The 26,704-nt window shown below is 45.3% G+C and overlaps 2 protein-coding genes across 2 annotated transcripts; both read right to left on the bottom strand.

Moving 5' to 3' along the window:
• Positions 1-42: 42 nt before the first annotated feature.
• LOC139424287 (mediator of DNA damage checkpoint protein 1-like) lies at positions 43-15,223 on the bottom strand. The gene is made up of 10 exons (XM_071175986.1): positions 15,171-15,223; positions 14,438-14,576; positions 13,397-14,020; positions 13,172-13,250; positions 11,553-12,997; positions 7,304-11,208; positions 6,303-6,464; positions 5,930-6,112; positions 5,557-5,682; positions 43-1,322 (listed from the first exon to the last, which is right to left on the bottom strand). The coding sequence occupies exons 2-10, from the start codon at positions 14,562-14,564 to the stop codon at positions 999-1,001; spliced, it is 6,975 nt and encodes a 2,324-aa protein (XP_071032087.1). The 5' UTR covers positions 14,565-14,576; positions 15,171-15,223; the 3' UTR covers positions 43-998.
• A 916-nt stretch (positions 15,224-16,139) lies between these two features.
• LOC139424297 (tubulin beta chain-like) lies at positions 16,140-26,108 on the bottom strand. Its single transcript, XM_071175998.1, has 5 exons — positions 25,988-26,108; positions 20,442-20,550; positions 20,167-20,277; positions 19,735-19,979; positions 16,140-17,168 (listed from the first exon to the last, which is right to left on the bottom strand). Exons 1-5 carry the CDS (start codon positions 26,042-26,044, stop codon positions 16,353-16,355), a joined length of 1,338 nt encoding a protein of 445 aa, XP_071032099.1. The 5' UTR covers positions 26,045-26,108; the 3' UTR covers positions 16,140-16,352.
• Between the last annotated feature and the right edge of the window lie 596 nt (positions 26,109-26,704).

Genomic DNA, 26,704 nt, shown 5'->3' with positions numbered 1-26,704 from the left:
CCCCCAAAAAATGCAAACACAATTGAACAAATCACTCAGAAGTTCGGTATGAAAGGTTTATTGGTCGGTAAATAAAGACACATTTAACTCCTACATACAATGATGTAGATGGACGAGCAGCATTAAAACAATCAGTTCACTCCTTTTTCTAAGATTGAAGACATGTCCCTTCAGCAATCACAGCTGGTGAAGACAGACACCTGGTATATTCAACATTATCCTCGTAAAATAGGCACTAATAGATATATATTTGTTATCTTTATACAAAAGGCGAGAGGATGGCTTTTAATCAGTATAGATAAAGGATCAGGAGAGGGAGGAAAGACAGGAAAAGAGGAAGAGACATCAAATAAATGACTGGGATAGGCAGTAAATTATCTCATCTATTACTCCGTCTTCTCTATGTTAACTCATATTTATATCATTTTTTATGAACACAAATATGTTCAGAGCATTTCTCTGCATGTATTTTCTCTCTACCCTCATAAACATAGGAATAGTTTTCCATCTCTTGGGTTTGTTTGTCTTCTTATCAGAGTGAATACATTCTCAACTATCTAGTCTAGTTGGTCATACAGGTGGATGTCTCCTCTCACCAGCCTTTCATGTCTGCGTCCCAAATAGCACTCTATTCGCTACATAGTGCAGGGCTCTTTGTCAAAAGTAAGCAATAGGGTCCCATTTGGGATGCTGCCACTGTCTCTTGTACATCCGAATCCTCCCCTCTCTCAGGTGTCTAATGGTCTCCAGCCCCTCCAGGGTAGTAGTACTGTAGTTACCACTCCTCTGTGGCCTGGTCCTGCTACTGTTCTCTATACAGGTGGAGGTGGGTGCTGCATGCTATGCCAGGGTCATATTCACCTAACGGTAGAAAACAGACTAAAACAGGGAGGGATTACCTGAACTTGTCCAATAAGAAACACTAGTGTTTGTTTTCTGTTGCATATGGTTTTGCTACAGTATGCACTAATGAATACCACCCAGGTGAGTTTGGTCTGTTACATTCTCTTCCTCCCCCTGGCCTGGCCTTTGGCTCCTGGCTGGGCCCTGGGTTTGGGGGCTGAGAGGACATGGGTTACCAGGTCCACTCTCTGCTGTAATATACCAGTTAGCAGGAACTCAGCACTGAGGACGGGGAGAGAAGCAGAGAGAGCAGGAGCACAGAGAGACCAGTCCTCCCCACACGATATCACTAGGGTCCGGGCCTGGGCCTTCTGAGTGGAGGGCATCGTAGAGAGGAAGCGAGCTCCACTACAGATGATGATGTCCTTCATCTGGGCTGGCTCTGGCAACACTGACCTGGTAACATGGACCTCATAACCCTGAGAGAGGAGAGGGCATGCTCTTATTTGGAGTTTCATTTCCCCCTTTAAATTTACAAATCAGTGCGTTCACTAAGGCTAAGAAGACAGTTTTATAAACAGGAAGTAAAAAGGAAAGAATAAGATAATAGATAATAGCCTGCTTGCTGTTCAGTCAGAACTGAGTTAATGGGAGAGCTGCCCATTAAACACAACCACAACATTAACAGTTAGTGCAGCTTGCCTGTGATAAGGTCTGTTTTTATTTTAATTTTAATATATTTGCAAAAAAATCTAAAAACCTGTTTTGTCATTATGAGGTATTGTGTGTAGACTGAAATGATAATTTAAAAAACATATATTTTAGAATAAGGCTTTAACATACCAAAATGTGGAATAGGTCATGGACTGAATACTCTCTGAATGCACTGTATGTATATATCTATCTACCTCAAATCAAATCAAATTTTATTTGTCACATACACATGGTTAGCAGATGTTAATGCGAGTGTAGCGAAATGCTTGTGCTTCTAGTTCCGACAATGCAGTAATAACCAACGAGTAATCTAACTAACAATTCCAAAACTACTACCTTATACACACAAGTGTAAAGGGATGAAGAATATGTACATAAAGATATGTGAGTGAGTGATGGTACAGAACAGCATAGGCAAGATGCAGTAGATGGTATCGAGTACAGTATATACATATGAGATGAGTATGTAAACAAAGTGGCATAGTTTAAAGTGGCTAGTGATACATGTATTACATAAAGATGCAGTAGATGATATAGAGTACAGTATATAGGTAGACATATGAGATAATATAATGTTTACATACCCTACATTATTCAAGTAGCATTGTTTAAAGTGGCTAGTGATATATTTTACATCAATTCCCATTATTAAAGTGGCTGGAGTTGAGTCAGTGTGTTGGCAGCAGCCACTCAATGTTAGTGGTGGCTGTTTAACAGTCTGATGGCCTTGAGATAGAAGCTGTTTTTCAGTCTCTTGGTCGCAGCTTTGATGCACCTGTACTGACATCGCCTTCTGGATGATAGCAGGGTGAACAGGCAGTGGCTCGGGTGGTTCTTGTCCTTGATGATCTTTATGGCCTTCCTGTGACATCGGGTGGTGTAGGTGTCCTGGAGGGCAGATAGTTTGCCCCCGGTGATGCGTTGTGCGGACCTCACTACCCTCTGGAGAGCCTTACGGTTGTGGGCGGAGCAGTTGCCGTACCAGGCGGTGATACAGCCCGACAGGATGTTCTCGATTGTGCATCTGTAGAAGTTTGTGAGTGCTTTTGGTGACAAGCCAAATTTCTTCAGCCTCCTGAGGTTGAAGAGGCGCTGCTGCGCCTTCTTCACGATGCTGTCTGTGTGGGTGGACCAATTCAGTTTGTCTGTGATGTGTACGCCAAGGAACTTAAAACTTACTACCCTCTCCACTGCTGTTCCATCGATGTGGATAGGGGGGTGTTCCCTCTGCTGTTTCCTGAAGTCCACAATCATCTCCTTAGTTTTGTTGACGTTGAGTGTGAGGTTATTTTCCTGACACCACACTCCGAGGGCCCTCACCTCCTCCCTGTAGGCAGTCTCGTCGTTGTTGGTAATCAAGCCTACCACTGTTGTGTCGTCCGCAAACTTGATGATTGAGTTGGAGGCGTTCGTGGCCACGCAGTCGTGGGTGAACAGGGAGTACAGGAGAGGGCTCAGAACGCACCCTTGTGGGGCCCCAGTGTTGAGGATCAGCGGGGTGGAGATGTTGTTACCTACCCTCACCACCTGGGGGCGGCCCGTCAGGAAGTCCAGTACCCAGTTACACAGGGCGGGGTCGAGACCCAGGGTCTCGAGCTTGATGACGAGTTTGGAGGGTACTATGGTGTTAAATGCTGAGCTGTAGTCGATGAACAGCATTCTCACATAGGTATTCCTCTTGTCCAGATGGGTTAGGGCAGTGTGCAGTGAGGTTGAGATTGCATCGTCTGTGGACCTATTTGGGCGGTAAGCAAATTGGAGTGGGTCTAGGGTGTCAGGTAGGGTGGAGGTGATATGGTCCTTGACTAGTCTCTCAAAGCACTTCATGATGACGGAAGTGAGTGCCCTTGCCGGTAGTCGTTTAGCTCAGTTACCTTAGCTTTATTGGGAACAGGAACAATGGTGGCTCTCTTGAAGCATGTGGGAACAGCAGACTGGGATAGGGATTGATTGAATATGTCCGTAAACACACCAGCCAGCTGGTCTGCGCATGCTCTGAGGGCGCGGATGGGGATGCGGTCTGGGCCTGCAGCCTTGCGAGGGTTAACACGTTTAAATGTTTTACTCACCTCGGCTGCAGTGAAGGAGAGTCTGCATGTTTTGGTTGCGGGCCGTGTCAGTGGCACTGTATTGTCCTCAAAGCGGGAAAAAAAGTTATTTAGTCTGCCTGGGAGCAAGGCATCCTGGTCCGTGACTGGGCTGGTTTTCTTTTTGTAATCCGTGATTGACTGTAGACCCTGCCACATACCTATTGTCTCTGAGCCGTTGAATTGCGATTCTACTTTGTCTCTATATTGACGCTTAGCTTGTTTGATTGCCTTGCGGAGGGAATAGCTACACTGTATTCAGTCATGTTTCCGGTCACCTTGCCCTGATTAAAAGCAGTGGTTCGCGCTTTCAGTTTCACGCGAATGCTGCCATCAATCCACGGTTTCTGGTTTGGGAATGTTTTAATCGTTGCTATGGGAACGACATCTTCAATGCACGTTCTAATGAACTCGCTCACCGAATCAGCGTATTTGTCAATGTTGTTGTTTGACGCAATACGAAACATATCCCAGTCCACGTGATGGAAGCAGTCTTGGAGTGTGGAATCAGATTGGTCGGACCAGCGTTGAACAGACCTCAGCGCGGGAGCTTCTTGTTTTAGTTTCTGTTTGTAGACAGGGAGCAACAAAATGGAGTCGTGGTCAGCTTTTCCGAAAGGAGAGCGGGAGAGGGCCTTATATGTGTCGCGGAAGTTAGAATAGCAATGATCCAAGGTTTTGCCAGCCCTGGTTGCGCAATCGATATGCTGATACAATTTAGGGAGTCTTGTTTTCAGATTAGCCTTGTTAAAATCCCCAGCTACAATGAATGCAGCCTCAGGATATGTGGATTCCAGTTTACAAAGAGTCAAATAAAGTTTGTTCAGAGCCATCGATGTGTCTGCTTGGGGGGGAATATATACGGCTGTGATTATAATCGAAGAGAATTCCCTTGGTAGATAATGCGGTCGACATTTGATTGTGAGGAATTTTAAATCAGGTGAACAGAAGGACTTGAGTTCCTGTATGTTGTTGTGACCACACCACGTCTCGTTAACCATAAAGCCCCTCTTCTTACCAGAAAGATGTTTGTTTCTGTCGGCGCGATGCGTGGAGAAACCAGCTGGCTGCACCGACTCCGATAGCGTCTCTCCAGTGAGCCATGTTTCCGTGAAGCAAAGAACGTTACAGTCTCTGATGTCCTTCTGGAATGCTACCCTTGCTCGGATTTCATCAACCTTGTTGTCAAGAGACTGGACATTGACGAGAAGTATGCTAGGGAGTGGTGCGCGATGTGCCCGTCTCCGGAGTCTGACCAGAAGACCGCTTCGTTTCCCTCTTTTACGAAGATGACCTGGGGTACCAATGTAAGAAATAACACGTAAAAAAACTAAAACAAAAAACTGCATAGTTTCCTAGGAACGCGAAGCGAGGCGGCCATCTCTGTCAACGCCGGAAGTGTTGGACCTCACTACCCTCTGGAGAGCCTTACGGTTGTGGGCGGAGCAGTTGTCGTACCAGGTGGTGATACAGACCGACAGGATGCTCTCGATTGTGCATCTGTAGAAGTGTGTGAGTGCTTTTGGTGACAAGCCTCGTACCCCTTACCTCGTACCCCTGCACATCAACTAGGGAATGGTAGTCCTTGTATACAGCCAAGTTATTATTACTCATTATGTATCTATTATTACTTTATTATTACATGTTTAACTTTTCTAGTATTTCTGTGTTTTCTTTCTCTCTGCTTTGTTGGGAAGGGCCCGTAAGTAAGCGTTTCAGTAGTCCACACCTGTTGTTCAGGAAGCATGTGACAAATAACATTTGATTATACAGAAACCCATCATCTCAGGACATGGCTTTAGTGTGTCTTGTCTTTTCAACAGTCTATGGTTGGGACATTAACACACAAACATAAAGGGATGAATTGGGCAGATGGATGGATGGAGGAGAGGAGGAGTGTGTGTGTGTGTACCTGTAGTAGAGGTTGGGTGCTGGCGGTCCTCAGTGATTCCTCCAGACAGAAGCTGAACTTGTTCTCCTGCTCCCTATCCTTCACCAGGTACCTGTCAGTAGGTAGGAAATGACCCACCTTACCACACTGAGGGGGGGAGAGAGTGCAGAGAAAAAGGGGAAGGGTTTGAGGCTAAAACGAGGCTCTGACTCCAACCATGATCAGATAGTCATTATACTAAGAGAAAAATGTCTCAGAAGTTCTTGTACAAAATTGTCCCCAATTGTACAAAAGCACTTCCAGAAAGAACCCCATTACACATAACAGTGATGTGCATTCTATTTTTACAATCTTCAGGTCCATCTACACTTCCTGGTGGGGGGTGGGGACTAACCTTATCCAGCCAAGCGGTGGTGACGACGGGCATGCCGCGGGCCACAGCACACAGGAACTTGACGGTGCGTCGGACCCGGTCAGTCACCAGGTGGGTCATGTCAGCCACGCCCTTCGCCAGGCTGCCCCCCAGACAAGACACCACCTTCCCCCCCTCCTCATCCACCACTCCTGTAAACAACACCTGAGAGGGGGGGGCGGGGGTCAAAGAGAGAAGGACAGAAGGAGGGAGAGAGGGATGACGCAGAGGAAGGGAGGGCTTTCAAAACCCACATACACAACTGTGCATCAGAGATTTAATGCTCGAACACACAAAACACACACAGACACTAAACACACACACAAAAAATACACAGACATGTCCATTAGCTTACCTTGTAGGAATGCGTGGCGGCCCTCGCTGGGCCCAGTGTCCCAGGGGAGGAGAGGGAGGACAGGGGAGAGGCAGAGGAGGAGCGAGGGGTCCTGGCTAGTGGTGATGATTCCACAGGGGCCCTACGTTTACCTCTGCCCTTACCTGTAGGGGTCTGGGGCACCTGAAGCAGAGGAGTCGGGGGTGGGAGAGAGAGGAGGAAGAGAGTGAGTGGGAGGAGAGAAGAGAGGGGGAAGAGAGGAAGAAAGAGAGAGAGAGACAGAGTATCATTAGTCAGTAATACAGGGTGTATACAAACTGACAGTTACACACATTGAACCACTTAATTCATTACTAGGGCTGTTATGCAAAGATGTCAGTGTACTCCTAACGGACAGAGAGATGTCAGTGTACTCCTAACGGACAGAGAGATGTCAGTGTACTCCTAACGGACAGAGAGATGTCAGTGTACTCCTAACGGACAGAGAGATGTCAGAGTACTCCTAACGGACAGAGATGTCAGTGTACTCCTAACGGACAGAGAGATGTCAGTGTACTCCTAACGGACAGAGAGACGTCAGTGTACTCCTAACGGACAGAGAGACGTCAGTGTACTCCTAACGGACAGAGAGACGTCAGTGTACTCCTAACGGACAGAGAGACGTCAGTGTACTCCTAACGGACAGAGAGACGCCAGTGTACTCCTAACGGACAGAGAGACGTCAGTGTACTCCTAACGGACAGAGAGACGTCAGAGTACTCCTAACGGACAGAGATGTCAGAGTACTCCTAACGGACAGAGATGTCAGAGTACTCCCATGGCTGAGGGAGAGAGAGAAAGATAGATGCCTTGGGAGTCACTGAATGATGTTAATTGAAATCATTACTCTAGTGGGAAATGGCTGAGTCAGTGTATGAAGAGAGTGGAGCTGGGTGTGGACAGAAATTGAGTGCATAGCTTTTCAAAGGCTTGTCTTTTAGAAGGGAGCAGATGGAGAGAGAGAGAAAGAGAGAGAACATTACCACAGAGTCCAAAACAGGTTCCTCTTTCTTCTTTATCTGAACCGTCGACTGCCTGCCTCGGACTTTCCTCTGCACAGCACTAGCCTCTTCCTCTTCCATCTTCTCACTCTGTCCCGCCATACTCTTCTCCTCCTCTGCTATCTTTTTCACCTGTGCAGTGGAGGCTCTGCCTCTCTTTGCTGGAGTGGATGCAGGTTTCTCCTCTTTCTCTCCTTTCTCCTCTGCTGCCCTGCATCTCCCTCCCCTCTGAACCTTAGCTTTCCTCCGGGGAACCTTGAACCCACTGTTCTCCTCCTCCTCCTCCTCTTCCAGCCCCCTCTTCCTCCCTTTCCCTCTCCCACCTGTTTTAGACTCCAGTCCCTCTTCACTTGGAGTGTCCCCTCCTGCTGTTGTAGTGGTGGATTCAGGTGTGTTGTCTTTCTGGCCGGCTCGGCCCCGGCCTCTTCCATTCCCTCTAGGAGCGGGGGAGTCCTCTGTTACCTGGGCTGGAGTGGTTTCTTCATCTGCTACTACAGGGTCTGGCTCATTGGTTTTGGCAGTTTTATTCTGCCCTCTAGTGGTACCACCAGCCTCCTGAGAATCAGCCTTCTCATTAATAACAGGGTGTGGACCATCATCCTCAACCTTCTGGCTTCTCCTGCCTCTGGCTGTGGGCTTGGGGGCTGGAGGCTGCTCACTCTGCCTGTTACTGGGGGAGAGAGACTCTGTCCCAGTCTTCCTCCTTCTGCCTCCTCCCCTCCCTTTGCTCTGAGAGCTCACGCTATCCACGATACAGGTGGAGACCTCCGAGTTGGTGGAGCTGTGGGAGTTGGTGGAGCTGGAGCGGGTTCTCCTGGCAACAAACTGTTCGCTGGAGAGAATGTCCTGCGCTGTGACCTCCACAGCAGCAGGGGGAGCCACAACCGTCCCGACCAACGTCCTTCTCCTGGTGCTGTTGCGGGTGGGGTTGTCTGGATCCGGGGCTGGCTCTGTGGTGCTGGTGGTCTTCCTGCCCCCTCTCCCTCTGCTCCCCAGGGTGTCTATGCTGGATCTCTCAGAGCTGACAGAGTTGGAAGAGTTGGAGCGAGACCTAGTTATACTAGCTGGGACTGGTTCTGGTGTGCTGGACAGAATATTAAGTTCAGGTTGTGGTTCCGTTGTGGGTGGAACCGTGACGGTTCTCCTGGTTGCTGCTCTGCGACCTCTCCTGGATGTTTTTAGCTCATTTTCGTCGTCTTTCTTGGCTTGTTTTTCTCCTTGTTCCTTCGCCTGTCGTTCTTTTATCTCCTTTTCTTTCTCCTCTGCTTCCCTCTTTTCTCTTTCCTTCTTCTCCCTCTCCAGTTTTTCTTTCAGGTTTCTCTCCTCTTCCTTTTTCTTCTTCAATAGTTCTCTCTCCTGTTTTCTCTTCTCTTCCCTTTCCATTTTTTCTTTCTCCAATCTTTGCTTTTCTGCTTGTTCTCCCTCTATCCTCTCTTTCTCCACCCTTTCTCTCTCCGATCGCTCAAGCGCTTCCCTTTCCCTGTTTTCTCTCTCCAATCGTTCTTGCTTCTCTTTTTCCTCCCTCTCCAGTCTGTTCCTCTCTTCTATTTCTTTCCTCTCCCGCTCTATTCTTTCTTTTTCTTCCTCTAATCTCTCCTTCTTTTCTCTTTTTGTCCTCTCGCACTGCAGTCTTTCTTGCTCTTCTCGTTCCTTCCTTTCCCTCTCAAGCCGCTCTCTTTTCTCCTGTTCTCTTTTCTCTCTCTCCATCCTTTCTGTTTCTTCTCTTTTCTCCTGTTCTCTTTTCTCTCTCTCCATCCTTTCTGTTTCTTCTCTTTTCTCCTGTTCTCTTTTCTCTCTCTCCATCCTTTCTGTTTCTTCTCTTTTCTCTCTCTCCATCCTTTCTGTTTCTTCTCTTTTCTCCTGTTCTCTTTTCTCTCTCTCCATCCTTTCTGTTTCTTCTCTTTTCTCCCTCTCCATCCTTTCTGTTTCTTCTCTTTTCTCCTGTTCTCTTTTCTCTCTCTCCATCCTTTCTGTTTCTTCTCTTTTCTCTCTCTCCATCCTTTCTGTTTCTTCTCTTTTCTCCTGTTCTCTTTTCTCCTGTTCTCTTTTCTCTCTCTCCATCCTTTCTGTTTCTTCTCTTTTCTCCTGTTCTCTTTTCTCTCTCTCCATCCTTTCTGTTTCTTCTCTTTTCTCTCTCTCCATCCTTTCTGTTTCTTCTCTTTTCTCCTGTTCTCTTTTCTCTCTCTCCATCCTTTCTGTTTCTTCTCTTTTCTCTCTCTCCATCCTTTCTGTTTTTTCTCTTTCCACACTCTCTAATCTCTCATCTTGTTCTTTAAGTTCCTGTTCCATCCTCTCTCTGTCCTGTTGTTCCTTCATAACCCTTTCTGATTCTACTTTTTCCTTCTGCAACCGTTCCTTCTCAGCCTGTTCTTGTCTTTCCTTCTCTATTCCCTCTTCCTCCTCTCTCCGTTCCTCCTCAAGTCTTTCTTTTTCTCCCTCTTTCTGTTGTTTCACACTCTTTCTTCCTATTCCCCTCCTCCCTTGCTCAACCACCTCCGCCTCTTCTTCTTTCTCACTCTCTTCCTCCTCAGGCAACACCTCTCTCCTCCCTCCGCCTCCCGCGGTGTTCACAGCCTTCCCCTTCCCTCTCATCTGCGTTTTCAGAGTCTCAGAGCTCTCCTCCTCTCCTCCTCTAGCTCCTCTTCTACCTCTACTGCTGACACCGCTTGTCCCAGCCTCCGACTCTTTCCCTCGCTCTCTCTGAGCCTGTCCTTTAGCTTTGGTGTCCTCCTCCTCCTCTTCCTCAGTGTCACAAGTACCCATAGGCTGAGTTTCAGCGGTGGAGATGTGGGAGCTGGTGAGGAACTCACTAGGTTGTGTCTCCTCCTCTTCTACTCTGCCTCTCTGGGACCTTCCCCTCCTTCTGGGTGATGGAGGTTTGAGTTCTTCCTCCTCATTATCATCATCATCCTCAGCAGCAGCAGCAGTAAACATGGGCTGGGTTTCAGCAGTGGAGAGGTAGGAGCCGACAGTCTGTCTCTCTTCCTCGTCTACTGTCTGTTTTTGGGTCCGTCTTCTTCTGGGCGAGTCTGGTTTGGCTTCTTCCTCATCATCACTCTCCTGGACCATGTCCAGAGTTTGAGCTGTGGAGAGGTATTGGTTGGTCAGCACCTCACCAGTCTGGGTCTCCTGCTCCTCTTCATCTCTCTCCCTCGCTCCTCCAGATCTCCCTCTCCTTACTGGGATCAGGGGCTTGGCCCCAACCAAATCTTCCTCCTCCTCACTGTCCTCTTCCTCATAGGCAGACATGGGCAGGGTTTCAGTTGTAGCAACATTAGACGTGGTGGGGGTCTCCTCTTCATCTTCCTCCTCTGTGTCACTGCGAGGCTGGGCAGCATAAGCCTGTGTTGCCTCCAGGGCAAAGTCCACCTGCCTGTTCCTCTCGAACACCGCAGACCTCTGGCCCAGGCCAGGCTCCTCGCTCCCCCCTCTAGATCCATAGGTCTGTGTGGCCTCCAGGTCAGAATCCCCCTGCCTGTTCCTCCTGAACACCGCAGACCTCTGGCCAAGGGAAGGCTCCTCGCTCCCCCCTCCAGATCCATAGGTCTGGGTGGCCTCCAGGTCAGAATCCCCACCTGGGAAGCTGAATGCCTGGGTGCTCTCTGAGGCCTGGTCCCTGGCCTGGAGGTGGAGGTGGCTGCTGTCTGACAGACCCAGCTGGAAGGAGCCTCGGCTGGGCTGCTCCTCCCCCAAGGAAGGCTCCAGACCGTAGGGCTGTGTAGCATCCAGAGTTGGTTCCACTGGAAGGCTGCTCTGATGGCCCTGGTTCTGGGCCTCCAACACAAATGACTGGGTCTCGGCCACCACAAAGTCATCGTCCTCCTGGCTGTCTGATGCAGAGCAGGACAATGCTGCTATAGGCCTCAGCACAGGAGGGAGAGCTGGGCCTGAGGAGGAAAGATAGAGAGACAGGTTACAAATGAATACGGCAGATTCACAGTTTCCACTGGAAATGTATCATCTCTTGTCAAAGTCCATGGCTGTGTCCCAAATGGCACCCTATTCCCTATATTTATTATTTTACCTTTATTTAACCAGGTAGGCCAGTTGAGAACAAGTTCTCATTTACAACTGCGACCTGGCCAAGATAAAGCAAAGCAGTGCGACAAAAACAACAGCACAGAGTCACACATAAACAAGCGTACATCCCTATGGACCCTGGTCAAAAGCAGTACATTACATAGGAATCAGGGCGTCATTTAAGATGCAAACCATACAATCCATGACTTACGTCTGAAGGGGTCAGAGGGACAGAAGAAGGCCTGAGTCTCCATCTCCTCCTGTACTGACGATGCCAAAGGGGTGGAGCACTTCTGATGAGGGCCAGAGGAACCCCCCAGGGGGAGCAGCCCAGGGCCAGCTGCCCCCTCTCTGAGCAGACATGCAGTCTGTCCCTGGCCTGCCTCCCCTGGTCCATCCTCCTCCGTATCACTGTCCATCCTGAAGTCACTGGGCTCACTGAGGTCCGACTCCGGGACCATCCCTGCTGGGGGCCGACACCGGGGGGGTTTGGGCTCCAACCTCTCCTCCTCAGCATCTGTGTCAGCATCAGAGTCCTGAGACCTGAGAGCGATTGTCTTGGTAACAGCACCGGTTGTTGTTGTTATTGTGGGTGATGGAAGCACGGCCTGTCGCGACGCGAACACCGCATCCTCCGTTACCGTGGTGACATTAGGAGGAGGAAGGTTCATGGTCTGTATGGCGTCTTCCTCTAAGTCTGTGTCGCTGTCAGACCTGATCTCCAGAGGAGCAGCAGCTGCAGGTCCTACACTGGTGGGTGGATTAAGGAGCTCCGCTGTTCTGCTGCTGGCCGGAGGGGTAAACGGGTTGTCTTCTTCATCAGTATCACTGTCCAAAAGGATCTCCTGGTGACCAGCAATCCCTGTTCTGATCCCACTAGAATCTGATTCTGGAACTGTTTTGGAATGTGTGTCTGTGTCTTCCTCTTCCACATCTGTGTCAGTGTCTAGGTGGAATTCTACGGGTGGCACTGCAGGGGCAGGATTGTCTGGTTTCTCAGCCGGATCGGATACGAAGGAGGTAACATTGGTAGCACTGTCTGACACAACAACATCATCATCATCATCCACATCTGTATCACTGTCCAGGTGTATCTCTGTTGGCTGCACCACTGGGACAGAATCTACTGGTTTCCTCTCCACATCGGCAGCAGTTAGCATTAACTTAGAGTCACTGTCCATAGTATCCCCTTCCTCTACATCAGTATCACTGTCCATGTGGATCTGGCCTGGGTCAGAGTCTGTAGTAGGAGGTTCTGTTGCGGCTGGTGGCTTAACAGCATTTACAGGTGCAGACAGCCCCATCTCCTCCTCTCCCTCTACGTCTGTGTCACTGTCCATGTTAAACGTGTCCTCTGTAGACACCATTGGTGCAGAGGGGGTTAATCGATCTCTCTCAGCTTGACTGACCTGGTTCACCACTGACACATCCTCCTTTCCTCTTGTCCTTTTGCCAGTTTCCTTCTCTCCTAGTGCCTCTGTGCCTTCCTTCCCCTCCTCCTCTTCTTCGCTGTCGTCCACTATCACTTGAGCTCTTCTTCTCCTGGGCTGCTGTCTCGGTCCATCCATGTCGCTCTCCTCCTCACTGAAGCTCACTATTTTCTTGGGTCTGTTTTTAGCAGAGGAGGAGGAGGGAGTGATGAGGCTCTCGTCCTCACTGTTAGACATACAAGGAAAGGTGACTTCACTTTGAAAACAACGGAATACAAACACCCACTGTATTCTAATATATATTATATATTTATAGTTTAAAATATAATTCAATACTTAAGTGTTCAGTGATGATATCAGGTTACTGAAGTGTAAATGAATGGATGGATGGGAACTTTACCTCTCTGGAATGACGTTGGTTGTAGGACTGAGGAATGTAGAACAGGTGGGACTGGACATGTGCGAGTCAGAATCAGAGACTAACAGAGAAAGAGAGAGAACGAAAGAGAGAGGTAGAGAGAGAGAGAAAGGAGAGAAATAGGTATTTACAAAACACTGCAACAAAGCTAGATGAGAGCACCATGTGTTGAGATTACAGCAAGTGAAATAATAAACATAATTTTACCAAAGTACTTTCCCCGTTTGTCTCTCTGTCCCTCTTGCTCTCCATCGGAGTCAGACTCAGGCACCAGTGTCCTCTCAGGCTGTGTGGGGGTTAGTTCAAATGACAGGGGTTTGGCCAGATTTTTACCCTTTCCACCCAGCTCAGTCAACGACGGTGCCCCGATCTCTCCATTAACTCCTCTACCCTCAGTCTTCGGTGTGCCAGTCTCTCGTCCCAGACCTTGGCCGCTAGGGCTTCCTCTGAGCTGGGCCTTCCTGTCTGGCCTGGACCTCCTTCCAGAGTGTGCGTTTGTCGGGTTCTGCATGTGCCCCTGTCCCCCCCTCTGGTCCACAGAGACATACTGGCAGGGGATGTCAGCTATTACCACACACTCTCCCTCGGTCAGAGCGTAGCGGACGTGAGGGGTCAGTTTGGTCCGGCCCTTCCTTGTCCCGTTCATGCTGCCCAGGTCCCACACTAAAGCCTCTGTCTCCATGGCGGCAACGTTGCCATGACGACGGTTGCCGTGAAACATTGAGATGGAGATGATGGTGTGTTGCTTGGATACGGAGCGGGCCACAAGGGGCAGGGAGCAGGAGTCTGGGTTTCGACCCAACACATTTTCTCCCTGGTAGAGAGGCAACTCTGAGAGGGAGGGAGGGAGGGAGGGAGGGAGGGAGGGAGGGAGGGAGGGAGGGAGGGAGGGAGGGAGGGAGGGAGGGAGGGAGGGAGGGGTATCAATAAAATACTGCTTTTAGCAGTAAACTGCATAATTATTTCATGAAATACTTTGACAAACAAGTTTGTAAATATTTTTTTTAATTGAACCTTTATTTAACTAGGCAAGTCAGTTAAGAACAAATTCTTCTTTACAATGACGGCCTACCGGGGAACAGTGGGTCAACTGCCTTGTTCAGGAGCAGAACGACAGATTTTTACCTTGCCAGCAATGCAATGCATGCTACAAAATGCCAGCAATGCGAGATGTTGTACAAGTCTAGGCATATTTGTAAAGGTTAAAAGATTATAGAAAGGATGGGGACATAACTGGGCTCTACTCACCAGTCTCTGTGATGTGTTTATTTTTTAACACCCTGAGTTTGGCCAGTGGCTCTCCTCGCTTCTCTCCATCATCCTCCTCCTCTGACTCTTCCAATATTGAGTCATCGATCAGCTGTGTTGCCTCCATTCACCCTTCAATCTAAAATCAGCCAAAGGGACAGGAAACATGGCAGCAAAACAGTAATTAGTTTGACAACTAGAATGTTTTATCAGGATGCACTGGCTAGCTAACGTTAGAATAGTTAGCTAGCAAGCTAACTAGCTAAGTTATCAGAACGTTTCTAAATGTGACTATCCGTCACTTATTCAGTAAACAAGGCCACCAATTACCATAAAGAACACGTTTTACCTTCAAGCCAGCTAGGTGGGCAGATAACTTGCTAACGTTAGTGGATAAAGCAATTTGATCAGTAACATCAAAACATGGTAATCGTGGTCATGAATACAGCTCGAGACGTTAAAGTTAGTTACAAATTCGATCATTCAAAGGCACGTTAATGGTCTAACGTTAGCGAGTTAGCAATCTAGTCCACAGTCCAGTTCATGTCATGTCTCTGGACTGGAGTCTGGGAAATGTCTGTACAAAATACAGGACAGCAAAGGTAATTGCTAAAGCAATCATCAAATGCCAGTGTATTACAAATACTCGAGCAATGTCTCAATCATGTGTGCAACTGTTAATAGAACACATTGTTTATGGAAATTCACTTTTTCTTTAAAACAGCACACTTACCGTGCATGCCTTTCGAACTATGAAAAACAATGTGCATTTCCGGTAGAATATCTGACCGCCTTCGGTGGGTGGGACCATAATATTATTGATCGAAACGGCTGTCAGTTATGGTCTAATTTGTGATGATTGGGTAAAAGAACCTCGATCATTATTATTAAGGACTTGATTGGACATGAAAGGAATGACTTGGGCATTTCTTGGCGCTACGAGTGACTCGAGATTTCACGGAAGGACCAATAGAATGGTCTAAAACCTCCGCCTACCCTGGGCACCCGGCCATGCAATACGAATTCGACATTTTTTTTTACCGCGCTGTAAAGACAAAGGGGCGTGTAGTATCTACACTAAAGCGCATTTTCCTCATTCGGAGCGATCCAATGACATTTTACTTTATTATAGGAATAGGAGTGAATCTTCCCATTATTATTCGGATAGTTTGGGATCCGGTATCATTTTCATCCGTGTTTACACAGCCATTTCCCCTCTCTAGTGTCTGTTCTCTGTTTCTTTTATGAACGTGTAGTATTTGAATACATTAAACGGTGTACACATTTCCCAACTCATTAACGTTCCCTTATGTTGTTTCCTTTAATATTATAACAATTGAATGGGAAGAGTAAGAGCATACCATTCTTAAATATACATGTTCTGGCTATTGCACCAATACTAATATAGGCCTATTCTATTGTGTTCATGAATATTCATAGTTTTGTTCCATTTTGAGGCTGTTCAAGCCTTATTGCTGCACTTAATCTTATCCAGATGCTACTCTGTTGTCATAGATGATGGTATGCATCAACAGCCTCTCTAGTGTATCAAACTTTGTGACTAAAGCACTCACAGTACTCAACAAAAAACACATATCTTTCTATCTCAGATTTCACATTGTGGATAGAATGATAACTTATAACATCTGTCAGTCAAACAGTATGCCTATTGGTACAGGAAAAATGAGGACAAGACAAGAGATGAACATTAACTTATTTATTCGCAGTCACAAGGGGTGTGTCTACATTACTATAATATTTCCCATTAGATTTAAAAAAAAATGCTCAACATTGGTTTTAGGTCCCCTTTAACTTTTTCTTGCTTCTAAGTTACTTTGAGGTTGTTTTTTCCCCATGTGGTTTCACAGCTTAATTTGGCCCTTTGAATACAATCTTCATCTTCAAAGCTCTGTCTTTAAGCGTCATCGTCTTCAGCCTCCTCCTCAAACTCTCCCTCTTCCTCAGCGGTGGCGTCCTGGTACTGCTGGTACTCAGACACCAGGTCGTTCATGTTGCTCTCTGCCTCAGTGAACTCCATCTCGTCCATGCCCTCTCCAGTATACCAGTGCAAGAAGGCCTTGCGGCGGAACATGGCAGTGAACTGCTCAGAGATACGCTTGAACAGCTCCTGGATGGCTGTGCTGTTGCCGATGAAGGTGACAGACATCTTTAGACCCCGGGGTGGGATGTCGCAGACAGCGGTCTTCACATTGTTGGGGATCCATTCCACGAAGTAGCTGCTGTTCTTGTTCTGGATATTAAGCATCTGCTCGTCCACCTCCTTCATGGACATTTGGCCCCGGAACACTGCGGCCACAGTAAGGTAGCGGCCGTGACGAGGGTCGCAAGCTGCCATCATGTTTTTTGCATCGAACACCTGCTGGGTAAGCTCGGGCACGGTGAGGGCACGGTACTGCTGGCTGCCCCTGCTGGTGAGGGGGGCGAAGCCGGGCATGAAGAAGTGCAGACGGGGGAAGGGCACCATGTTGACGGCCAGTTTGCGAAGGTCAGCGTTGAGCTGGCCAGGGAAGCGCAGGCAGGTGGTGACGCCGCTCATGGTGGCTGACACCAGGTGGTTGAGGTCACCGTAGGTGGGCGTGGTCAGTTTGAGCGTGCGGAAGCAGATGTCATAAAGGGCCTCGTTGTCGATGCAGAACGTCTCATCTGTGTTCTCCACAAGCTGGTGAACGGAGAGGGTGGCGTTGTAGGGCTCCACCACTGTGTCTGATACCTGGAAAGAAACAAAGAGAGAGAGAGAGAGATTGAAGTACTTTATATTATCCACCTCATCAAGTACATTTGTATTGAAGCATTAAAAAAATGAAGACACACTCAATATACACTACGGTTCAAAAGTTTGGGGCCACTTAGAAATGTCCTTGTTTTTGAAAGAAAAATCTATTTTTTTGTCCAATAAAATAACATCAAATTGATCAGAAATACAGTGTAGACATTGTTAATGTTGACTGTTGTTTTGCGGATACTATTTAATGAAGCTGCCAGTTGAGGACTTGTGAGGCGTCTGTTTCTCAAACTAGACACTGTCATGACTGTCCTGATCAGGTCAGGTTACAGGAGACCACAACCCTACAGATTATCTCTCAACCCCAACAGAGGAGGAGAGATCTAGGGGTCTGAAGATGTGGGGGTTTTATGACCCCTCACGCCCCTGGTAAATCTCAGGCCACAGACAAATTCCATTGTCCTGTTACTATGGAGAACCAGCCTCAGAACATTAAACATGAAATAAAGGGACTTTGGAGCAATGGTTTTCGTCAGCCACAATGGTGGTCATGACGATAGATGGAATATGAAAATGTATGTCATTTTTGTTTTGTTATTAAAGGTTAATAGATGACATTATTATGAAAACATTGTAACGTGAAGAGTTTTCCCAGTATATGTTTGATGTTTATACATTGTATGTTGTATGGAAAATATCCAAATCAAAGAGAATGTTTTGGGAAAGATGAAATGTGAAGTTAGTTGTCTAAAATTGGATTTGAGTAAAATATAGACCTTTCCCTCATAACTTGGTATGCCCAGAGAATTGCCCTAAAGGCGGTTACGCCCACTTCTGACACGAGGGTATAAAACCTGTGAGTAAAGAATTTCCAGAGAAGACTACATGTCCCAAGCTGCAGCCACGGTCTAAAAAGTAAACCCAGAACGCAACACAAGTTTGAAGACAAATAAATATATTTCTACCCAAGCTACGGAGGAGTAGCTGTGTCTAAGCGGGTGAATTCAAGCAGGACCCCCCCTTTCATCCAATCCCAGCGAATCAGGGTATCTAAACGGTTTCATCCCTATGCTGTGAGCTCTGAGCTACAGAGCTGTCTGTCCTCAGAAGACCCCTTCCAGAGCAAGGGTGAGGGAACAGACTCCTAAGCCAAAAGGATGCTGACATTGTGAGGACGAACAGAAAGGTGAGCCGGGGAAGTGCGTCATCGAGCAGCCTGAACGGTCCACGCAGAGAATCCTCGGAGGTCCTCCCCACGTAATTACATCATTATATTCTGACCCATAAGAGCGGCAGTTTGGTGCAAGGCTAGGGTTAGAATAGCATAGCTGACAAATTCACCCAAATGTATATTTCTTGTGTACGTTCTTTTTTTTCTCTCTTTGAAATGCCCATTTTGGGTAACACGCGCCATAGTGTGTTGGCCCGTTATACTAAGTTCTAAAAAATAGCCTATAATGTGTTTTGTCTATGTGTATCTTTTATCATCATTTTAGCTTTCTCGTAAATAATTATTCAACTAAGATTGGTGTGGTACGAACTCATTGGTGAGACCCGGGTCCGTGCAGATTCACAGACTATACGACGTTCAGAACGAGATTGTAGAGGTAACTGGTTAATTAGCGGCTGTTGTAAAATTGATATTCTGATATTCTTTGAGTTAATTTGGGAAATAGAAACTTGTTTTCCCATGGTGCCCCAGGTTAATGAGTTAATAATTGCTTGATTCAGGTAATCACGCAATTAGAAACTTTTAATAATTTGATGAGCAACAGTCGTCATATTAACTAATACAACGTCACGACAACACTCTAATGTACTGTACTTCTTGCTCCTCCCACTCCTCTTTCTATTCTGGTTAGAGCCAGTTTGCTCTGTTCTGTGAAGGGAGTAGTACACAGTGTGGTACGAGATCTTCAGTTTCTTGGCAATTTCTCGCATGGAATAGCTTTAATTTCTCAGGACAAGAATAGACTGACGAGTTTCAGAAGAAAGTTCTTTGTTTCTGGCCATTTTGAGCCTGTAATCGAACCCACAAATGCTGATGCTCCAGATACTCAACTAGTCTAAAGGCCAGTTTTATTGCTTCTGTAATCAGCACAACACTTTTCAGCTGTGCTAACATAATTGCAAAAGGGTTTTCTAATGATCAATTAGCTTTTTAAAATGATAAACTTGGATTAGCTAACACAACGTGCCATTGGAACACAGGAGTGATGGTTGCTGATAATGGGCCTCTGTACGCCTATGTAAATATTCCATTAAAAAATCAGCCGCTTCCAGCTTCAATAGTCATTTACAACGTCTACACTATATTTCGGATCAACTTGATGTTATTTTAATGGACAAAAAAAATGTGCTTTTCTTTAAAAAACAAGGACATTTCTAAGTGACCCCAAACGTTTGAACGATAGTGTACATAGTCAAAAAAAAATACTGCAAGATATTAAACACATTTGAACAACACACATTTATGGGTTTCTTATTTTCTGATAATTCAGTGCACAAATGGTCTCGGCGGTCTGAATTGCAAGTACGGCTGACATGATAGTACTTTTGGTGAGGGCACCACGCTGAAGGTGTTCATGATGCGGTCAGGGTACTCCTCTCTGATCTTGCTGATGAGCAGGGTGCCCATACCCGACCCCGTGCCTCCACCCAGGGAGTGGGTGAGCTGGAAACCCTGTAGGCAGTCACAGTTTTCTGACTCCTTCCTCACTACGTCCAGGACAGAGTCCACCAGCTCTGCTCCTTCTGTGTAGTGGCCCTTTGCCCAGTTGTTACCAGCACCGCTCTGGCCTGAAGGAAGGGGAGAAGGGAGTAATAGGAAGGAAAATACATTTAACTTATATTGTATATGAAACAAATCTAGTAATGATAATCAATAGCCCCCCCACTAATAAATTATTACATTCTACTGGGTTCTCTTGGGTGCCTAGTTCTAACATATATTTTTCACATTTTCTGTTATATCCATCCCACCTACCAAAAACAAAGTTGTCTGGCCTGAAGATCTGTCCAAAGGGTCCAGACCTCACAGAATCCATTGTGCCAGGCTCAAGGTCCACGAGGATGGCCCTGGGCACATATTTACCACCTCCATGAGAGACAGAGACAGAGGAGAGGAGGGAAAAAACATCAGCTGAAAACTGCAAGAAACCATTACTAAAACAACTCTCCACCAGCATAGCCATATAGACTGGGTTAAATATGCTTCATATTAAAATGTGGCAGGATCATGGCAATTTAGGGGTGTGGTACCTGTTGCCTCATTGTAGTAGACACTGATTCTGTCCAACTGCAGGTCGCCATCTCCATGGTAGGTGCCTGTGGGGTCAATCCCGTGCTCATCGCTGATCACCTCCCAGAACTATAGACACAAAATTGATGACAGCACATCAGTTTCCTAGGTTCATATGCCACACTGTGGTTAGACCAGGGCTTGAATAAAAGCCTGCATTAACTGAATGATGGATGGCAAGCTTGAGATAAAATATTTCAACATTACAACCATATACTTTTGTCTTTATTAAATTATTATGTTGGTTCCACTTTTCTGGGCTCCATTATTTACTTAAAACAAATAAGGAATACTCAAAATGTGCACTTATAAATCCTAACAATTTTAATCAAAATACAGCTGTAGACAGAAGTCAAAGATCAAACATACAACTGATGTCTCTCCGGAGTTCTGCAAAATAGAAAAAGTCCAAGTTGTTTAATATGCTTGCAGTCAACCCCTAGTGATGTAACTGCCTACATCAATACCTTCTACTCATGAGACCAAGCCCATGCATATACAGTTTTACAAACTTGCAGGAGAGACACTAGTTCCAGTGTTTTCTAAGGGCTCAGCAGTAATTTTCCACTCCCCAAGTTGCTTTTTTTTAAATACCTGCTGCTGAAATGTCGCGCTCTCTCAAGCAACGGTCCACTCGCACTGGTACACACGCAGCACACAGACACGCACTGAAAGGTCACTTCGATAATGGCTGATATGTAGATTTTTAAGTGATTGATAATATTTAAAAGTGTGCCTTCATGAATTACATTAACAAAAATTATTAAACTAATTTCCATGACTTTACAAACCCTTATTTAACAACTAGGAACAGCGCATCATGTGCATTCAAATTGGCGCATTTTAAATCTACATCATCTCAAATAGCCTACGCAAAGATTCACAGACTGGCGGCAAATAAACTTGAACAAAGCGGAATCAGGAAATGAATGGCCACTCTGCATTGCTATTCAATGCAGATACAATGCTTATATTCTTAATCGATCAACTTTTTTGGCCTCTGTGTGTGAATCTGGATCAGCGATAGGCTACTTTGTTTTGTAGAGGAGCTGGAACGCAATTTCCCAAAAATTAGAAGTGCCGGTACGGACAGCTCCGGTACGGACTACCGGGCAGCTCCGGTACGGACAGCTCCGGTACTGACAGCTCCGGACCAAATCAAGCACTGAATGTAACACCATAGAGTGGTCAATCCACTGGTGGACAGAAGAGGCAATAGCCGCAGGCCTTACACCATCAAGGGCCCTCATGAGCAGGGCATTTTTTCACATAGATTTTTCAATAGAGCTTTCTTATATCGCTTACATATAGGACAGACACTTCAAAACACACTTCCTTTTTACTAAATGTTTGACTGGTTTTTACATGTATGCATCTGTTGTTCAATGCGTGTCTGTGGGCTAATAGCAGTAAGGCCAAATTTACTGTTTCATGTACTGAACAAAAATATAAACCCAACATGCAACAATTTCATTGATTTTACTGAGTTAAAGCTCAAAGGAGTAAATGAGTCAATTGAAATGAATTCATTAGGCCCTAATATATGGATTTAACATGACTGGGAATACAGATATGCATCTGTTGGTCACAAATACCTTAAAAAAAAAAGGGCCTCGCAATGGGATTCAGGATCTCTTGACGGTATTTTTGTGCATTCAAATTGCCATCAATAAAACAAAATTGTGTTTGTTGTCTGTAATTTATGCATGCCAATACCATAACCCCACTGCCATCACTGACACCAGCAAACTGCTCGACGCCATACACATGGTCTGCGGTTGTGAGGCCGGTTGGATGTACTGCCAAATTATCTAAAACGATGTTGGAGGTGGCTTAAGGTAGAGAAATGAAAATGATCTGGCAACAGCTGTGGTGGACATTTCTGCAGTCAGAATGCCAATAGCACGCTCCCTCAAAACTTGAGACATCCATGGCATTGTGTTGTATAACAAAACTACACATTTTAGAGTGGCCTTTTATTGTCCCCAGCACAAGGTGCACCTGTGTAGTGATCAGCTTCTTGATATGCTACACCTGTCAGGTAGATGGATTATCTTGGCAAAGGAAAAATGCTCACGAATGGGGATGTAAACAAATATGAGTACAACATTTGAGAGAAATAAGCTTTTTGTTCATATGGAACATTTCTGGGATCTTTTATTTCAGCTCATGAAACATGGGACCAACACTTTAGATGTTGCGTTTATATTTTTGTATTTTGTTTTATACCTACAGGGGTCCTACAATTCTAAATCAAATAGCTAAATGATCCTTGCTATGACTATTAAGCTAACAATTCCATGTTACCTTAATAGAAACCCATCCCTGGGCCCATAGACTATTTAGTAAAATGACAGGTGCAGCTGATAATACTGCCATCGTCTTCGAGGCAGAGGACATGTATGTGTAGCCCATGTATCTGATGCTCTGCAGCAATAAAGATTATGGCATGTCATACTCTTTTTGGCCAGACAGCATCAAATACATGGGCTACATATAGTAAGACAGAGGGGCGCTGTTTTGCTCACTTGGATGCTTTCTCCAGATAGTTTCGGTTACTTGCGAATTGAAGAAAAGTTGGCAGGTGCACAGTGCTCTGTTCAGATGCTGGAATTATTTTTTAATGAACGTGCGAAGGTAACCTACTTTTTTAAGTGATAATCAGATGAAAACATCATGACTGGTTGTGTTCATGGCACATTAAAAGGTAATATATTTGTACAGTTAAATTACGTCTTTACCATAAATCCATAAAAAGACTGGCCTCTTCCTGGGGCCTCCAAATCTCTAAGTCGGTCCTGGGTCAATTTAAATATTCATAGACTGAGATAGATGGTTATAATAGTGTTATTTGAACAGAGGAGGCGTTTAAAAGGCCATGTGAGGAGAGGGATAGAACACAAAGGACCCACAGATCTTTTCTTAGACAAATTAAATCCATTTGCAGGCAGTCAGAGTTCATTGAGAAAGCTGATCATCTCTAGATCTGTAATCATGTCTAGTTCAGCCCTTGAGGAGTATGCATTATGTGTCTGTGTGACCTTTTGTTTCAGACATTTGTTTATGTCGGTGTCTCTGCTGATTTTCTGTAAACAGCAGCATTAAGGGAGGATTTGGGATAATCTGGATAAACAGTCTGTATATCAGATCAGTAGTTAAGAGAGATTTGAGGGTACTCAACTGTATGGACTCAATATACAGTAGCAATCAGTGTTTTGATAAACCATGTAGGCTCAGGCAATATGACCAAGTGACCTTAATCTGAGAGAGCGCGAGAGACAAAGAGAGAGGGAGAGAGTCAGAGAAAGAGGATGAGTGAGGGACAGCCATAGATAGATAGGATGGATGGTTATCAGGGAGAACTGAGAATAATTCCTTTGAAAGAATGGGAACAATGGCCAGGAAAGCGGACGGTGCCACACCCACACCCTTCGACTGGGCTGTCAGTCAGAGCCGGCCGGTGGCCATCCAACCCAATGACATCCTAGTGGGGGTAGCGTCCTCACTGTCAGACCAACAGTAATGTTATTCTAACTAACGCTTTACTAGACAAACAGTTACATGGACACCAGCGAGGTTCACTGTCCATTGAAGTAGCTTACATTCAATGTGGATTTCAATTTAATGTGAAATTGTATTGATCTCAGAGACATACGAAGTATATGTATGACCTGATTGTATCATCAACCTGTATACTGGAGCTGCCTTCTTGGCCAAGTCTCCCTACAAAAAAAGAGATTCATTGTTTCAATAGGACTTCTCAGTCTAAAGAAAAGTTGAATGAAAAGAATAGACGGTGCCACGACGTAATCCAAAGGAAAATGTTTTATTCATAGGGCACCACTCTCTTTCTTACACACTCCCCTTCTTGTCCATCGCTCTCTCTCTAGCTCTTTCTTCTCATCTATGTCTGTCTGTCTCTCTTCCTCCAGTAGTATCAGATTAAATCAGTGTTGAACCCAGTGACTTCACCGTCTGTTACGTCAGCTGTTTCCCCTGTCTGTATGTCCCTCCCCCACCCCATCCGCCCCTAATTTGGTTAGGGGAGGACAGACATTGATTAGGATGAGGCGGGCAGTGCTACTGTACGGTCCTGCTTTTTAAATTGACATTATTAAAATCAACGCTAGCAGCTGGAAATGGCTCTGCCATCATGATAATGATGAGCTGTACTGTGTGTCTGAGGAAGGAATGACCTTGGTATGGTTATGTGGCTCTATAATAACCATGGACCTGTGGTAGGCATGATAACCTGATACAGAGAATATGGATTTTATTGGTCTGACTGGACCATTATGTCCTCCATTTTAGGCCTATATGAGCCCTCAACCAGAAAGACTGTCAAACAGTTTCACCCATAGGCCTATGAGAGACTGGGTGGGGTTGGGGTACTTCTATCTGATGATGTCAAGGCTTATTGTACATGGGAAATGGACCACTAACACAAACCAGTCATTCCCTACAAAATCAAGAATATTATCTCAAAGTGAACAAACATTTTGTTAACATTTTGTCTCTCCAATTTGGTAAAGCCCAAACAACTGACAGCCCTCTCGAAATGTTTTTTTATCCCCTTTCCATCATTGTGAATTATGCACGCCCCACTCTTCTCAATACTCCTTTGCACCACCTCTCACACACCAATGGAAAACTCTGTCAGCATCTACACACCCTGCTGGAATAAATGGAATCGATATATCGATCCAATATATGAAGGAAAACATGTCATATGGCTCTTGCGCATAGCAGGCTACACGGATAGATGTGATTGTCTTGAACGTAAGTTTCCTATATGCGAGGCAAAAGGGGCAAGTCACCATTGCAGTTTAACAGACTTAGACACGGGAATAATAGGTTGAGTTCAGACAATCATGCGAGAGCAGCTTTAATACGACCTGCAGACGCAGAAACGCCCGGTGGTGAGAAAGAAATCCTGTCCCGACAGTCAGAGAACCCTGTTAAACCGATATTCCTAGACAATTGCACACCGCAATTCCACACACCGGCTCACACACACACATACATTTATCAAATAGTTTTTAATTGTGGAGTTACAATACTTTAACAAGTGGTAGCAATCACACACCCAATTAACTCTGCATATTGTATAAAATAATATTGCAATAGGCCTAAATAGTCTCCAAATAAAATGGTAGCCTAATAGGGTGAATGTGACTGGATGATTATCCATTCTTTGTAGTAGGTTTCAGTTGTGTTGATTCATTTGAAACAAGCCTTTACTATACTATAGACGGTCAATTCAATACATTTATCCAAACCATTGTAGTTGTATTGCTGAGGATGTAAGGTTTTATTATTAGGTTTAAAAAGGAAGCCACTACCACTTTTTGTGATTAATTTAAAAAAAAGCATAGTGGTCTCATCTCGCGCTATATACTAATCTGATGTATCAAATCCAACCTGACAAAAACAAAATATATTAAACTGCAACAGTTAGACGACTATAGAAGTTCACAATTAGGATGATGAATGTATAGGTTCTTACCTTGGCGCCAATCTGGTTACCGCACTGGCCGGCTTGGATATGCACGATTTCCCTCATCTTGACTGGGAGAAATTTTGAGACACAAAGAGACAGTGAACCATGAAGACCCAACCGAACTAGTGTGGACAATGGTTTTGGCCATCAGCACAAACAATGATGTCATTTTCGTACGGTAATGAGGAAACCTTCAAAATAAAAGGCCGCATTTCAAAACATTGCAATGTGGATAACTCATTCAAAAGATAATGCATTTTATTCACTGGACACCTCTATTGTGAAATCAAGAAAACGCATTGAGTAATTTATGAAAACAAATCAAAAATATGATTTAATACATTTTTTAAATAAATATATATATATATACCAATAATGAAAAAAATACAATGTTGACATTGGTATGTTGAGAATATTGGGCTGTAGAGAGATAACTTTTCTACCTGTCTTAGCTAAAGTGGGGTGGAAAATACTCAGTAGGGTCTCTACTAACCAAAAGTGTAGTTTTGGATGGGATTGTGTCGTACATACCCAGCAACACACCTTTAAATATTCTGGTACTATCCATGGTTCTGAAATCATTGCACAAAAAATGAACAAAAACATATTTTTACAAGTTAAATGTAATGAATATTAACCAGGCTATTAAGACACAGTATAATCAATCACACATTCTGAACAGCAATGGAGAAATGTATTTACAAGTTGTTGGCCGATGTGTGA

Source organism: Oncorhynchus clarkii, chromosome 2, assembly GCF_045791955.1.
Source record: "Oncorhynchus clarkii lewisi isolate Uvic-CL-2024 chromosome 2, UVic_Ocla_1.0, whole genome shotgun sequence".
Lineage (NCBI taxonomy): Eukaryota > Metazoa > Chordata > Actinopteri > Salmoniformes > Salmonidae > Oncorhynchus > Oncorhynchus clarkii.
This window is presented reverse-complemented; position numbering and strand designations above follow the sequence as displayed.

What these genes read in the sequence shown, in the direction of transcription:
- LOC139424287 (XM_071175986.1), bottom strand. Translation starts at nt 14,564, where the DNA reads ATGGAGGCAACACAGCTGATCGATGACTCAATATTGGAAGAGTCAGAG. An exon ending in TCCCTCTGACCCCTTCAGAC is followed by an intron (nt 11,209 to 11,552) that starts GTAAGTCATGGA and finishes TTTCCTCCTCAG; the next exon opens with GCCCAGCTCTCCCTCCTGTG. An exon ending in CCGCCACGCATTCCTACAAG is followed by an intron (nt 6,113 to 6,302) that starts GTAAGCTAATGG and finishes CCCCCCTCTCAG; the next exon opens with GTGTTGTTTACAGGAGTGGT.
- LOC139424297 (XM_071175998.1), bottom strand. Translation starts at nt 26,044, where the DNA reads ATGAGGGAAATCGTGCATATCCAAGCCGGCCAGTGCGGTAACCAGATT. An exon ending in GTAACCAGATTGGCGCCAAG is followed by an intron (nt 20,551 to 25,987) that starts GTAAGAACCTAT and finishes TTGTGTCTATAG; the next exon opens with TTCTGGGAGGTGATCAGCGA. An exon ending in GCCAGACAACTTTGTTTTTG is followed by an intron (nt 19,980 to 20,166) that starts GTAGGTGGGATG and finishes CCCTTCCTTCAG; the next exon opens with GCCAGAGCGGTGCTGGTAAC.